At 47.2% G+C, this 15,508-nt stretch overlaps 1 protein-coding gene and 1 pseudogene across 10 annotated transcripts in view; both read left to right on the top strand.

Annotated features, from left to right (window-relative positions):
* The window catches only part of TRAK1 (trafficking kinesin protein 1), a 214,972-nt gene extending 202,732 nt beyond the window's left edge, over positions 1-12,240 (top strand). For 9 of the 10 annotated variants that reach the window (XM_030812060.1, XM_030812059.1, XM_030812061.1 and 6 more), the window contains 2 exons: positions 6,011-6,113; positions 9,416-12,240. In XM_030812060.1, coding sequence (XP_030667920.1) covers positions 6,011-6,113; positions 9,416-10,211 — 899 coding nt within the window. In that variant the 3' untranslated portion in view covers positions 10,212-12,240. Of the gene's footprint in view, positions 1-6,010; positions 6,114-6,996; positions 8,493-9,415 lie in introns of those variants that run through there. The other variant, XM_030812064.1, reaches the window with a different exon arrangement.
* On the top strand, positions 8,321-8,444 carry LOC115834848 (annotated as a pseudogene).
* Positions 12,241-15,508: the final 3,268 nt, after the last annotated feature.

Here is a 15,508-nt window from a genome sequence, read left to right as displayed (position 1 = left end):
AGGAGCAGTGACTGAGTGAAGAAAGGGCAGAGAAGGGCTTGTGGTGGGAAGGAGCCAGGCGGAGTCAGGCCAGCCGGGTGTTCCCGCAGCTTTTCCCGGGCCGGGCAGCTAGAGCAAAGCTGAGCCAGCTCGTATCCTGTCCCCCCTTCAGTACACCACAGACCACAGAACTGGGGTTCAGACAGGCTTGTGAGAAGTTGGTTTGGGGGCTTGATGGGTCTGGAAGGAAAAGTCTGGTATGCTCGATTCACAGACCCTTGGGTGCAGGCAAGTTCCTTCCCATTGTCTACACTGAGAGAGTTGATGTGAGTTCCCACGCTGTTGGGAACACTTCGATTCAGCCTGGTTTTGTGGCAGTTATGAGAGAGTTTGGTTGTTATGGACAGAGTGGATGGTTGGCTCACACCCACCTGTATTAGGAGATGCTAAGGAAAGCCCTGTGCTGTTCCGTCAGAATATATATTAAGCCAGAGTAAAACAGGCCAACTGCCACCTGCAAGTGGAAAAATGAATGAAGAATGAAAGAATTGACTCCTTCAAGACAAACAGCATAGAGTCAACCCTGCTTAAAATGTCCAGAACAAAGCCCACTTGTTGAGCATTTTCTCTCTGGTATCCTCACCTCTGAACACTACAGAGGGCCCCCTGGTGCTCCTAGAGGTACGTGGGTTGCAGAGGAGATGTCTAAACCTGACACCCTTCTAATGTGGAGGGCCCTTGAGGGAGCACCTGGTGTCGAGAGGAGCTGTGCAACCGCACTGCCTAGTGAAGCACAGGTGAAGTGCTCTCTTGTGCTGGCCTTGAACGCACTAGTGGGGAAAGGTCTTGACGCAGCTCAGCCAGGCCAGCTCCCTTCACCTGTTGGTGTCTGCCACAGAAAGAAGGACAAGAGGACAGAGGGTATAGGGTCCAGCTTTGTTGGTGTCTGAAGACTACAAAGGGATTTCTGCATTTGCCCTTTGGATATTTTAACAGCATTCTAAAAATCCCCCTCTCTCTAGAAGATACCCCAGGGGCACTTGAGAGAATTTCTGACCCTCTCTGCACAATGCTGTGAAATTGTTTATCTCTTAAATCACATACTTTTTAGATGAAACAGGGTAGGCAACTTGGTGTAGTGGGAAGAAGAGTCGACTTTTAATTTTGCAGAAACCAAAAATAAGTTGTGCAGAAGCCAGAAAAAGATCTTGTGATGTGTAGTTCCAAATCTCTGTGATAGAAACCTCCCAGGTTCCTGCTGGCCAGATGTCTGATCACCAAGGAGCTCAGGGATCTCTACAGAGCTGCAGGGGCAGTCGAGGGCTCTGTTGAAGAAATGCTTAAGCAGAGAAAAAAATAAATACCAAGCCTCTGTGAAGCCCAGAACTAAGGCCTTTAAAAGTGTTGTCTTGTACAACATATTACAGTTTAAAATCACTTTTGTATTTTTTAAAACAAGAAAGCTGCACTGCTGCATCTAAAACTGCTCTTGATTCCCCCACTCCTCACCTCCAGAGAAAACACTTTTTAAAGCCACATGAATCCCTAACATAGTACTTGTATTAATGATGACTCGTAGGGCAAACTATTTATGCAGCTTTTCCCACATGAACTCATCATAGAACTTTTTTTCCCCTGAAAATATCATGGGCAGAGTTACATAATGAAGAGACAGGAAAGTCTTTAGAGCATCTTCATGCCCTGATATTTTAGTCTTTTAGGAAGAGATAAAGCATTGCTTCTTCCCTATCTGTTTAATGGAAAGGGAACTGTTTCTCATGCAACTGACAGGCAAAGACACATCTTCCTCTCCCCCTTCCACCCCTCAAGCAAAAGGCAACAAAGTCATTAGAAGCTGGGCATTAAACAACTAAAATATACTGATATTCCTAGGGGATAGTCCAAGACACACCCTTAAGCTGGATGGACAATGGCTTTTATTTTCAATAGATTTGTTTTTACTTGGATAGAACGGGCTGGCCTGTGGGTGCCACTGTTGGTGTGTGTGTGTGTGTGTGTGTGTGTGTGTGTGTGTGTACTGGTTGAGGAGTTTATAGAACTTGCAAAGCAGATCCAAGTCATGTGATAGCAGCATCCCACTACATGCTTAAGTTAAGAAAAGGAAAGAAAGGTCAGGGTCATAGGGTTTATTTTACACAAGTCGGCCACTTCCCAAGAGTGGCAAAAAGAACATGGAAGGCCCTCAGTGCATCACAAAGGTGGAGTCCTTTTCCAAGATTTTGAGATGCTTTTGTAAATTTACATTTATAGAAGTTACTTATGTGAGTTTTTAAAATAGCTTGGGTGTGTGTGTGGCATGGCCAGTGTTTCTCTGTTCTCAGAGGCTTCCTCGGAAGCAGCTGTGTCTGGGTGTATATTGCACCCTCAATTTCCCCATAGCAACACGCCAAGTACAGTTGCATTTTCCAATGTCTCTGGGCTCATGTGAGGGTTCTTTTAAGGACTAGGTTCTATGATGGCCTTTAGAGAGAATAAAGCTTCTGTTGTCCCCAGCACTTCCCAGGGATGGGGGAAGGAAAGTGCCATTAGAAGGGAAGGAAATGCATGAGCAGGTGTGTACAAATTGTATTATGGGCGGCCAGACGGGCAGAGTTCCAATCATCCTGCAAATCCCTGTGGAACCTCTGGGCCCCACCGGAGTGTCCCAGCCTCTTCTGTGCCTGCTTCTCCTCACTATGAAAGCACTGGGCCATGGGAAGCAGTGGGCTTCCTACCTATCTTCCCTGGGAGGCCTGAGCAGTCCACAGAGCAGCAGCCACCCTGCTCTATATAGTGCAGTCTGAGGGGCATCCAGGGAGTGGGGGCCGTGTCAGGACTCCCTCCTCACTGGCTGCAGCAGAAGGATCCCAACCACCCAGTTTTCCAGTCAGTCCCAGGCATCATGGGCCCCCAAGGAGCATGGGCACTCAGTGCCACTTACCAGGCATACCTACTCCAGGCAGAAGGCTCACCAGAGTCCAACCAGAGAGAGCAGGTGAGCTCTCACTCTGTAAGAGTGAAAGTAAGAATGGCTCTCCCTCTTGCAAAGTCCTCTGATGTGTCCACCTGTAGCTAGCTGAAGGATGTGTGCTTGCATATGGTGTGTTTTAAGAACAAAACATCTGCACAACAGCTACGGGCAGTTCATCAACACAGGAGATCTTGAATAATAATCAAGGATTAATTAAGTTTAAAGCGTATCACATTTTGTATCAGTGTCAGAATCTGGGGGAGGAAGAACAATTAAAAAAGAATTAGGGGTTTTTATTGGTAAATCCAAATTCATTCCTAAATCAAATGATGAAAATATTTGTCGTCGTTAATACTCTAACCCATTTAACATGTGCCTGTCCCTTCAAAACACTAGGAAGCCCTCCACTCAGGTTGAGAGAAAGAATAAGAATTTAAATAGGGAATTAAAGCCTTAAATCCAAGAAGCTCTATCCTTTGAGCCACCAAATGAGCAGCATGGGATGAACACCTAATACCATCTTCTGCAAAGAACTTTCTGTTTAGATAAAGAAGGGGGCTTTGGTGCGTGGCATGGGCTTGGTGACTTCACAGTGAGCCCTCACCCCAACCCCCCTATTTCCTACCAAGAAGGATGTTTTATGTTTCTCTCTTTTTTTTTTTTTTTTTTTTTTTTTTTTTTTTAGAACTTGCTCTCTTCCTGCACCCAGGGCTTTAGGAATCAGCCCGTTGCTTCTCTGTAGCAAGCATGAGGAGCCTCTGACGATCCCAGTGTTGGGTGACTCACTGTCTCTCTGTTGTGTCTCAAGGAAGGGAGGTGCAGCAGCATCCTGGCAGTCAGTGGTGACATGCGGAGAGCCCACGGGTCCAGGCGTCCTGGTGGTATTTTGGAAGGGCCAAATCTCTGGCTTTAGCACTTTGGAAACTTGTTGATCTTCCTTGGTCTTCTACGGCTATTCATTGCTTCTGGGGAATGGTGACTTGCGAATTTTTAGCAGCCTTTTCCTATCCCCAAAACCCATTTGTATAAGATGGGTTTGCTTCTGCTGATGCAACTATGTCTCTAAAATGTCCATCTTACACTCCCTATTGCAATTGAAGATCCAATATGTAAGAGGGTGGAGGAGGAAGTGACCATTTGCGACCTTTTGATTTGATATTCTGGCCATGTGTTTAAATGGGGGTATGCTTCTGATTTTAAATCCAGCCTTCCCTTGTTTGATTTCTTTTAAATGTTATCTCTCTTTCAATTGTGTTGTCTTATTTCTATTTACTGCTTTCCCCCTCTCCTCCTTCCCAAATAACCCCTCATGCCTGTTATTTGGGATGCTCTTCCCAGGCTTTTTGTTATTTTTGTTTCTAGACCTTATTGCAGGAAGAGAATCGTGATTGTTTGGTTGCCTTCTCTTCATAGCTTACTCCATTTTTATTTTGCTTGTGGCAGTTTCTTACTTATTGGAGTTCCTGAGCCATTATGTTCCCTGATTGAGAAAGATTCATAAAGGCTATTTTTATGTGTTTTTTTTTTTCCCCTCTCTCCTGCTTTGCCTGGAGCTCCCCGTGGCTGAGAGTTTTCTCCTGTGGCCGTGATGCTGGCTGTCATGTCAGGTGCCATGGGAGCCTGCTTTGACACACAGACCCGAGTCAGACCTTAAAAATCAGGGCAAACCATCTTGCCTTGTTCCTCTAGTCTCCATCACTTTTGTACTCTGGATTTGTCCTGCCTGCCTTTAATTTGTGTCTCCAGCATTTTTTTTTTGTTTGTGTCATCGGGTTCCTGGTTTTCTTTTAAGACATAGTCAGCTGTGTGGACCTGTAGGTTGGGGGCAGCAACCAATTCCATTGTTTTCCTTTTTGTCAAATCCAAAAGAAAATACACCATAAGGAGCTAGAAGATTCTAGTTCACAGCCTTTTGAATCTTCATGGCCTTTGAATCCTCATGGCCTCTGATATCTGAATCAGTTTTCTCCCAGGAGGTCTCTGGGGGCTGAGCTGCTACAGGGGCAGAGGGTGGGGTGGGGTTGGGTGGGAGAATCATCCCGGCACTTCATCGTGCATGCTATTTGGGGCAGCATCTTTTTTTTTAATTTTATTATTATTATTTTTTCCTGATGCTTGAGTTATGAATGAGGATGACCTCTGCAATCATGATGTCTCCCACAGACTCTGTTCCTTGTTCCTTTGCCAGCTTTCTCATGCATGGTCCTAACACTTCCATGGTTTACTTTGCTCCAGACCATAGTCTTCAGCCGCCTCAGCAATAACTTGTTAGAGCACTAAAAGGAAGTAAATTGAGAAAAACTTGTTGCCATCCCATTGTCATTAGAAATCAGACATCTTAGAGATGTCAAGAAAGCAGCTAGCAGCTAGGGGGTAGGGAGAACTGTACTGCTCACGCTGCTGTGTGTCAGACCAGACCTGATACTGGAGCTCAGGACCCTAGAGAGTCCTGATCTGTGGAACTCTTGCCACATTGTTGCTGAGGCAGCTGAAGTCCCCATCTCCCACCGTAACGATCGCAAATAGACAGTAGTGGAGCCAGCATCCCCAAGCCCCTTTTTGTGTAAGCAGAAAGGGAGCTGTGAGCCTTGCCCTGTTTCCAGGTGTCAAGTGCCTCTTCTGCCTGTACCTCTCCCCTTCCTCTGAGCAGAGCTTTGGTAGCTGTTGCCAATGCAAAGAAATATAAAGCAGCAAAAGAAGACAGCAGGTTCTGACCTGAGGAGAGAAACCAAATTTATCCCACAAAGGCCCATTACCCCACCCCCCTCGCCTCCCACCCCCAGACTGGATCCACTACTGGCCCAAGAATACTGATGAGAAACCTTGTCTGGATTGGGTCGGAAGCTGGAATTTGGTGCTCTGCAGACCAGTGCTCAAAATTGTGGTTATTTTTGAGGACTCGCCTTCAATCCAGAACATTTGCGTTTCACCTTCCTCGCCCAGATCCGGTTAACAAGGTAGCTCATCACCTCTTGCATCTGTTGAGTGACATGCTGGATTTTAATTTTTATTGTGGTTGTACTTGGATGTAAGGAATATGTTTTGTTCCTCCCAATTTAGCGCACCATCCTGGGAAGTGCATGTCTCAGACCAACTCCACCTTCACCTTCACCACCTGTCGCATCCTGCATCCTTCAGATGAGCTCACTCGGGTCACACCAAGGTAAGGGACCCTGGCTCTGGGGTGGGCAGGGGTGGGGTGAAGTCAGGGCACTCCCTTCCCTGCAAGGCTTAATGTTGAGGAAAGCCAAGTAGAGAGGCTCATAGAAAAACCAACTCAAGCCAGTGTAAGCATCTCAGCATTTGCAGGCACTTGTTCTGGGTCCCATCCTTCCTTTTGTTTGTTTGTTTTTTTTTTTTTGAGGCAGAGTTTTGCTCTGTTGTCCAGGCTGGAGTGCAGTGGCATGATCTCGGCTCACTGCAACCTCCACCTCCTGGGTTCAAGCCCTTCTTTCCTTTTGAGTTGAGGCTATTATTTATTTGGATCTGGCTCAAATAAAGAGACCTGGACCCACCTTTAGTTGCCCTTTTAGTTGGCCATTTAGTTGGCCATGGAATGGATTCTTAGGCCTCTCCTTAACCAGCTGAAGTTGACACTACCCAGGCCCTATGGCTAAAGTCTGTTGGATTTTTTGCCCCAAAGTTTGTCAGGAGAGCACAGAATTCTTTTATTTACGGATGGAGTTACTGAGCCCTGTGGAACCCCTTGTGCCTCTGGAATAGGCCCCAGGAACCATGCAGCAAAGCCAAACTGTAATGACCAAAATGAGAAGACTCCAAGACTGAGCCATGTGCCCAGCATGGTCCATTTCTCTCTGGAGCACCATGTATGGGGAGGACTTGTCTGGTGTGAGTTGGTCTGTTTGGCCTGATTTCAGGCCTTTCACTGCTGCCAGCAAAAGAGAAAATGCTCTCCCCTAACAAAGTAGAGCGAGCCCTCAACTGTTCCCTCTGTGGTGTAAGATGCTGGGTTGCTGGAAGGTAAAGCAGAAGGGGCGGGAGCAGTCAGCCAGGGAGCACCTTAAACTATGAATAATTCTCCGCAGGTCATGTGAGGAGGATGACGAAGCAGCCATATGCCCCGTTGAGCTGAGAGGAGATATAGGGCAGAGAGTCTGAGCCCACGGGCGAGGCAGGGGGTGAGCACACCGCCAGCAGTGCCTGCCCTGGCAGGGCCCTGTGGAAGGAGCTGTGTGTGCACGCGTGGCCGCCACTAACCCGGGGACTTAGGCTTGGATGTGTCTCTGTGGTTGTGCCTGGCTAACTCGGCCTTGATGGTGGATGCCCCTAACCCAGCTAAACACCCCCAGTCAAGCCGAGTGCCAGCACTAATACAGGCCTAACCCTAAGTTCTCACCAGATGGGGATCATAAATATTAGCTTTGTCTCCTCCGTCTCCCTGCCCCTGGAGAACTTGGCTTCCTCGTCCTGTGGCCTTATGTTGGGAAGAGATTGTTTTCAGAACCATGGAACCAAGCTTCTCCCTATGAGAGGCTGGTGCCCTGGGTAGCTAGATGGCACTCCTGACTGTAGCCATAGGACTCAAACCAAACACGGGTTTTCATGTGGCTGTGTCAGGGCGGAACAAAGCCTGGGAGGTCAGTAGCAAGAGAAGGCTTTATTTTTTGGCCTGAGTTTGAAAGAAAGGCTGCTTGAAATAAAATGGAAACAAATCATTTGAAACAAACAAAATGGAAACAAAATCTCCCTAGGGATGGCCACATCAACATGATTTTAAGTCTGGAGCTTTTTTGCCCTGAGGGTACAGCAGCATTTGTAAAACTCCACACATGCCTTTTGAAAAAATCCACGTTTGACCTTAGGAATCTGTTGTGGTTTCTAATCATGCTTTTCTGAGTCCCCCAGCCCACCAGCATCCCCACCCCTGAGCCTGTGTGAGATGGGCCTGTTCTGGGATCCCCACCCCGTGCTGACCTCCCAGGGCTGAGGTCACCTGAGTGTGGGGCCAGTTGGTTCCCCTAGCTTGTACGTTGCTTTGAACCTCGTGTTCCCCACGAGGGAGGGGGCCCCTTCTCTGGTCATTCCAAAGACCTGCTCCAGAATGGGCCCTTTTCCTTCCCATTCCCTCCTTTGGTGCCTTTCTCAGAGTACATGGACTTCCTTCTGCCAGACTGGGGAGAGAAGTCTCCATCCCCAGCTCCTGGGGACCACACAGCTGACCTGCTCCAAGGCACACTGGCAGCCCCAGCAAAATCCTGGAGCCGGCACCAGGGCATGTCCCACAAGACTGTTAGGAGGGCTGTGCATCTTTGCCCCTGGGTTGCTCATTGAGAAGCAGTATAGGGCTTCCATGCCTGTTTGGCAGCGCCTGGGGATCCCTGTAGCAGCTGTTAAAAGAGAACCTTTCCAAGCTTTCCACAGTGGCAGTATCATAGCCAATGCGGTTTATTACTAGTTGAAAATTTTTCCCAATACCCTGCCGTGACGACTTGAAATAGAGGCGGCATTGGCAATTTTTGACAGTCTCTAGGGATACTGAATTTATTAGGTTAGTGCAAAAGTAATTGCAATTATAAAAATAAAAAACCTTCCCTGCTTTTTAAGCAGACAGCAATGCATTCCCCTCTGCTGCCCTTCTGGAAACTTTTGTGTCCTAATGGACTCCACGACTGGATCCCAACTGCTGGAACCTAGCGAGTCCCTAGTGAGCACAACACGAGTGAATGAACAAATCTTTCTGCTTTCCTTCCGTAACTCAGGCCCCACACATTTCAGTGGGCCTGTCCCTGGGTAGTGCCGTTGATATAGATCTCTTCATATGTGACATGTCTCCCCCTGACCCTCTAACTCCACTGGTTAGAGTGGATTTGGGCAAGGATATAAAGAGGGTTAAGGGCAGCACGGTGCAGAGGAAAGGGCTCTGCACCCGGGATTCAGGAACTCACGGCCACAACTGACTGGATGGGCACAGCCTGGCCTCAGTCCATGCACTGTGGTCATCCTTCCCTTTCCTAAGATAAGGAGTATCTCATCTCTCAGAGTCCTGGTTCATGTCTTGCTTCAGGGAGAAGTAGGTACTAAGAAGGAACACTGGAATCTGGGTAAATTTGGTGGAGAAAGAATGCCTCTTTGCCAAAGGGCTTCCTTTCCCGTTCTCTAACAGATTTAGAGTTCCTCAACTTGGGTTGTCCACTTAACAGCCAGATGTGACACCAAGTAAACCCTTAGCTCTGAGCCTGTTTCTTCATCTGCCCAACCAGGGATGGGCAAAGGGGATCATGTGCAGCTTCCTGTTAATTTAAACCATGCTTCCCTTGAAGGGTGAGAGGGAGGAGCAGACGTGGACAGAGCCTTTGGGGGCCTCAGCTGGTGGAACCTTCTCATCGTGTCCTGGGTCGTCCCTACCCCCCCCCCCCCCCCCCCCGCCGCAGGAGACTGGCCACTGACCCTTTCTATGGAGCTCGTGAGCATTTCTGGTGAATAACCTGTCATCTCTTCTTTCAGCCTTAACTCAGCCCCGACTCCAGCTTGTGGCAGCACCAGCCACTTGAAATCCACACCGGTGGCCACACCGTGCACTCCACGGAGACTGAGCCTGGCTGAGTCCTTCACTAACACCCGTGAGTCCACGACCACCATGAGCACATCCCTGGGGCTTGTGTGGCTGTTGAAGGAGCGGGGCATTTCTGCTGCCGTGTACGACCCCCAGAGCTGGGACAGGGCCGGCCGGGGCTCCCTCCTGCACTCCTACACACCCAAGATGGCTGTGATCCCCTCTACTCCGCCGAACTCGCCTATGCAGACACCCACATCCTCCCCACCCTCCTTTGAGTTCAAGTGCACGAGCCCTCCCTATGACAATTTCCTGGCTTCCAAGCCAGCCAGCTCCATCCTGAGGGAAGTGAGAGAAAAAAACGTCCGCAGCAGCGAGAGCCAGACCGACGTGTCCGTCTCCAACCTCAACCTCGTGGACAAAGTCAGGAGGTTTGGGGTGGCCAAAGTGGTGAACTCAGGGCGAGCCCATGTCCCCACCTTGACTGAGGAGCAGGGACCTCTCCTCTGTGGGCCCCCGGGGCCAGCACCAGCCCTTGTCCCCAGAGGCCTGGTACCTGAGGGCCTGCCCCTCGGATGCCCCACTGTCACCAGTGCCATCGGTGGGCTGCAGCTCAATAGTGGCATCCGGCGGAATCGCAGCTTCCCCACCATGGTGGGATCTAGCATGCAGATGAAAGCTCCCGTGACTCTCACCTCAGGCATCTTGATGGGTGCTAAGCTCTCCAAACAAACTAGCTTACGGTGAGGACTGGAGGGGGGCCAGTTGCCCTAGAGGAGACCCACGTTCTCCTCTCTTGCTCCCACCTCCCTTTCTTCCCCTCACAGTGCACTCCCTCCCTCTGCCCTTCTCTGTCCACCCCCTCCTGAGCTAGACAAATCAACCTCGTGCCTAATGGAGGAAGTGTGGAAACTTTGTAAAATGTGTACATAGGACTTGGAGACCTCGTGTCCGCCCTGCTCTTTCTTCCGGTCCCACAGGAAGTGCCCCTGCACTGTCATCACTCTCATGAGGACGTCACCTGTGCTAACCTGGGGGAAGGTGGGGTCCTTTCTTCTTTTGAGAAGCACTGAAACTCCCAAGTGTGTTCTTATCCCATGGATAGGAAACCAGTGAATTCCGTGGCTGGCACACCACGAGCTGTCACACGGCACGGGTCATAACACATCTGGGTGTCATCGGACACCTCACCTCGCCCACCCTGTAGGAGCGTAAGGAGCCTCCATCCTCAGCCACGTGCAGCTGACGTGGCTTTCCTGATCGGAGGGCTTTTCTTTCTTTTATGGGTGGCCCAGCTTCTTCAAGACCTTCACTACTCTGCCTCAGTGGACAGTTGTTTCTTTTTTGAGGTGTGACCTTTTGTTTTCATGCCTTCCCCTTGAAGTCATCCTGTGTTTTGTAATCAGCTGTCAGGCCAAATGTCTGACCCGAAAGAGAATGTATTTACACTCGTGCTGCGTTGTTCAGCAGCCCCTCTGTGTTCTGTGTGATTTGTTTTATTTTTCCTTTTTTTATATATATATATGCAGGGAAGTAATGGTACTGGTAGTGTATGTTTTCTATGTGATTCAAATATGAATTTCAAACACACCAAGCCGCTAATGAGATAGCAGCTTTTTTCTGGGACCCAGAGTCACAACCAAATTGATTTAAGACCGGACCCAAGACACCTTTAACAATAGGACTGAAAGGAAAAAGGATAGGGAAAAAGCTTATTAAAGAAATTTGTCAATACCAAACATAGAGGGGAAGAACCACAACCAGGCATAATACCAAACTGGTTCCAGGGGGAAACAAGGCTTTGGCATTCCACTGGCTCCAGCGCGTTTTCTGAAACCTGCGGCTGGCCAGGGTGCTGTCACCGTACAGTCTTTGATTGCAGCCATTCAATGCCCACGTGTTTTGCCTTCTTATTTCAGAACAGCACATGGTCACAACAAGATATTTTCTTTCCCTCCAAAGCCTTTTGTCTCCTTGTGCCACTTTTTATCCTTAGGAAAAGATCCAGGTGCTTGTGAAAAGAAACATGAATGCAACAAGGGAGGCTGGTCCTGTTGCTGTCGCCGATTAAGTTTTAAACTTTTATTTATTATTTATGTCTGCTGTATTTTAAATAAACATTCTCATTCCTTCCAGTTCCAGTCATAGTGTGTCTGTGGCATTCCAGTCCAACCACGTGACTTATTTATTCTAATTTGAGGGCTGCACTGTACACCATGGTGTCCCGTGACACTGTGTTCCAGACATTTATGGAAAGAAAACATCCCATATAAATGAAACTGTCATTCTGTGTCCTCCCCCGCAGCAGAAGATGTGTCCTTCCATTGAGTGAGGGTAACCTTATGTCCACCAAGGATACTTTGAGAAAGCCCCTAAGGAGCAAGCCTCAGTCCCACAGTTTCAGACTATTTATTCTCTGAACACAGGAGTATTGGTTAATTACGTTCTCAGCTCTCCTTGCTGTTGTATGTGTGCATTCACTGCAAGTAACTTATATCTTTTTATTTGAATGTATTTTAAAGCAGTAGATAGAATAACAAAGGAATATGAAAACCATGGACTGAATGGACCATTTTATGTATTCAGAGAGAGAAGCCACTCATCGTTGCCAGAAATACCATGTAAAAATTGGCAGTTCAGAGGTTGCAATATTTAGTATAGTAAATGGTCAACATTGTGCAACCACTACCAAAAAGTGTGTTGTAATGCATCACAAATCAACAAAATTTTATTCACTAATGAGTATCAATAAAATAAGTTCAAATGATGGAAACCACACTGGTATTCTGATTTGTATTTTATCTTTTCATCAAGGAGACGATCTCTTTATGTAAGACTTGAAAGTGTTTAGCTCTTTGCAAAATTAAATGAAAGGCATATACTTCACATACTGTTATATGCCTTCTTTCTTTCAACATGATATCATACCTTAGACAACTTTCCAATCAGACTCTGAAGATGTCCCTCACTTTTCAGGGCTGTGTACTATTCCACCGTGTGCATACATCTGCTGTGAATTATACATACCTTTATGAACCATCCCTTACAGATGGTCACTGGGATAATTCTTTTTTTTTTGGAGACAGGATCTCACTCCATTGCCCAGGCTGCAGTACGGTGGCACAAACATGGCTTACTGCAGCCTTGACCTCCTGGGCTCAAGTAATCCTCCTGCCTCAGCCTCCCAAGTAGCTGGGATCACAGGTATGTGCCACCATGCACAGCTAATTTTTATTTATTTTGTATTTTTTGTAGAGGTGGGGGTCTCACCATGTTGCCTATGCTGTTCTTGAAGTTCTGGGCTCAAGCAATCCTCCTGCCTCAGCCTCCCAAAGCACCGAGATTACAGGTGTGAGCCACTGTGCCTGGTGTCACTGGGTTAATTCTAATCTTTTGCTATTGCGGTACCGTAATGCAAAAACCTTACATATATGCAATTGTCCACATATGTGAGTACATCTGTGAAATAAATTCCTAGATGGTTATTGCCAAATTGCCTTCCATAGAGTTGTGTTGAGACAACCAAGGACAGTGGAGGTCCACCAGATGGAGAATTGTGAGAAGAACAAAAGAAAAAAATATTCTGCCACCTCAATATTTGAAAGCAGTGAGATTATGCAAATAAACACTGTGGTAGGATGTGGCATCATGGATTTTAAGTCAGGTGCTAACCATTTGGCAGTGGTGTGACCTTGGGCAAGCCACTTACCCTCTTTAGGTCCTCCATTTTTTTTTTTTAAACCTGTGACATGAAAACAATAATGCACCTCAGAGTTAATTAGTTGAGTAAATGTATTTTGAGCACCTACCATGTGCCAGGTGTTGTAGGTACTGGGGACGAACAAGTGTGCCAGTTTCTGCGGTCATGGAGTGTACAATCTAGAGAGAACAACAACAAGTGTAGAATAACAAGGGCTGTGCAGAGAATTAAAACAGGGTGGTGTGAAGGAGTGGGTGGCTGCTTTGGATTGGACAGTAAGAGAAAGCCACTCCAGGGAGGGGCACTTGAGTGAAGCACGTGAGATCTGGCACAAGAGCATTTCTGCAGAGAGAGCAGCTGGTGTAAAGGCCTGGAGGCAGAAAAGCACTTTGGTGGGTTCGAAGAACTAAGAGAAGGCCTGTGTGGTAGTGGGCTGGTAGGATCAAGGGAGTGTGGTGGTAGCAGAACTTATGGTGCTCACCAAATGATTCATCAGATCCCCATTTCCCAGCCATTGCAGTCGAGCAGGTCACATGACTAGTGGCTGTCCAATGGGCAATAAGTAGGGAAAAATCCATGCATGACACTGTGCTCCTCTCTTCCTGTGTGTTAAACCCTCAGGTCACGTATTGAAGTGCTGGAGTCTCCATCATCCGGAGTCTCCAAGTATGTGGACCAGAGCTTCCTGCCAACCTATTTGACATGTAACCTGATGGAGAAATAAACTTTGTTGTTAAGCCAGTAAGATTTTTTGATAGTGCATTAGAATCCCAGCTATAGGGCCCAGGTATCTGTGTTTTAACAAGCCCTCAAGGTGATTCTGGTGTGCACCAAAGTTTGAGACCCACTGCACTAGACCAGGTGGAGTTTGGGTGGGAGTTCTGCTGTGGGGAGCAAATTCCCCTTTCCAGTATCTCCTTGTCTCAGAGGCTCTAAGAAGGTCAGATAGCCGCAGCCCATCTTAATTGAAGGGAAGAGAGACAGAGAGAGAGTGGGTGGGTTTAACTGCCCAGCAAGGGCAGGGAAAGCTTTGAGGTGAGGTGACCCTGTATCTGGGTTTCCAGGATTTGCCAAGTGGGGAAGGCATTCCAAGCAGAGGAAGGATGGAAAGGGGATCCTAGAATGCATTCCTCTATGCCCTTCCTTACAGTAGAAGGAAAGTGAATGACAAATACAGAAGGGACAATAGAATTAGAAAAACCATCGTTTCACTGGGTGTGGTGGCTCATGCCGGTAATCCCAGCACTTTGGGAGGCCGAGACGGGCGGATCACCTGAGGTTGGGAGTTCAAGACCAGCCTGAGCAACACGGAGAAACCCCGTCTCTGCTAAAAATACAAAATTAGCCAGGCACGGTGGCGCATGCCTGTAATCCCAGCTACACAGGAAGCTAAGGCAGGAGAATCGCTTGAACCCGGGAGGCCGAGGTTGTGGTGAGCCGAGATCATGCCATTGCACTCCAGAACAAGAGCACGAAACTCCGTCTCAAAAAAAAAAAAAAAAACATTTTGAAACCATAATACTGATTCAGACAACAATGGATATTAAAACCATTGGGTAAAAATTCGTTAGGCAGCAGAATATTTACACCCATTGTATCTTCCCACGGAATGCTTATTACTGACAAAGGGGGACAATATTTTTGCAGTGGATAACTCTGTGGTACGCCACTTTAAACAAGTGGTAAAATTTAACGTTACCCAAAATGGGACAAACTGCTATAAGACATCACCTGTTATGAGATGTACTGGGGGGGACACACATCATGCTGTGCTGTTCCTGCCACAAATGCAAAACCTGAACCATGTGGCTGACATTTTGAGGGATATTTACTATTTTGTAAAACAATGTACCTATCCCTTTAAAAATTGTCAATGTCATTACAAAGACTGAGGAACTGTTCCAGATTAAAGGAGAATAAAGAGACAAGGCAACGAATGCAATTCATGATCTGAATGGGATACTGGAGTGGGAAAAAATGCTATAAAAGACAGTGTTGGGACAATCAGATATTTGAATATTATAGCATGTATTTTTAAAATTATATCAATATAAAATTTACTGAGTTTGATAATTGCACTGTGGATATGTAAGGGCATGTCCTATTTCCTAGGAGCTAAAGGATTAAGATAAAGGGGCTTGGTGTCTGCAAGTCACTTTGAAGTGTTTTTGGAAAAAAGTAAAGAATAAACTTAAAAAATAATAAAAAAGGCGTGGGAGCAAAAAGTTAATCTCAAAAGATGGGAAGCCCTCTAATGCCCTCTACTGATAGATGTTTTGTAAACCCTAGAAGGCATTCTTCTGTCTCATGTATGTGACGGGAGGATGTTCAAGGTGGGTTGGTG

This window comes from Nomascus leucogenys, chromosome 4 (genome assembly GCF_006542625.1).
Source record: "Nomascus leucogenys isolate Asia chromosome 4, Asia_NLE_v1, whole genome shotgun sequence".
Classification (NCBI taxonomy): domain Eukaryota; kingdom Metazoa; phylum Chordata; class Mammalia; order Primates; family Hylobatidae; genus Nomascus; species Nomascus leucogenys.
Note: the sequence above shows the minus strand (reverse complement) of the source record. Positions and strands in the feature narration are given on the sequence as shown.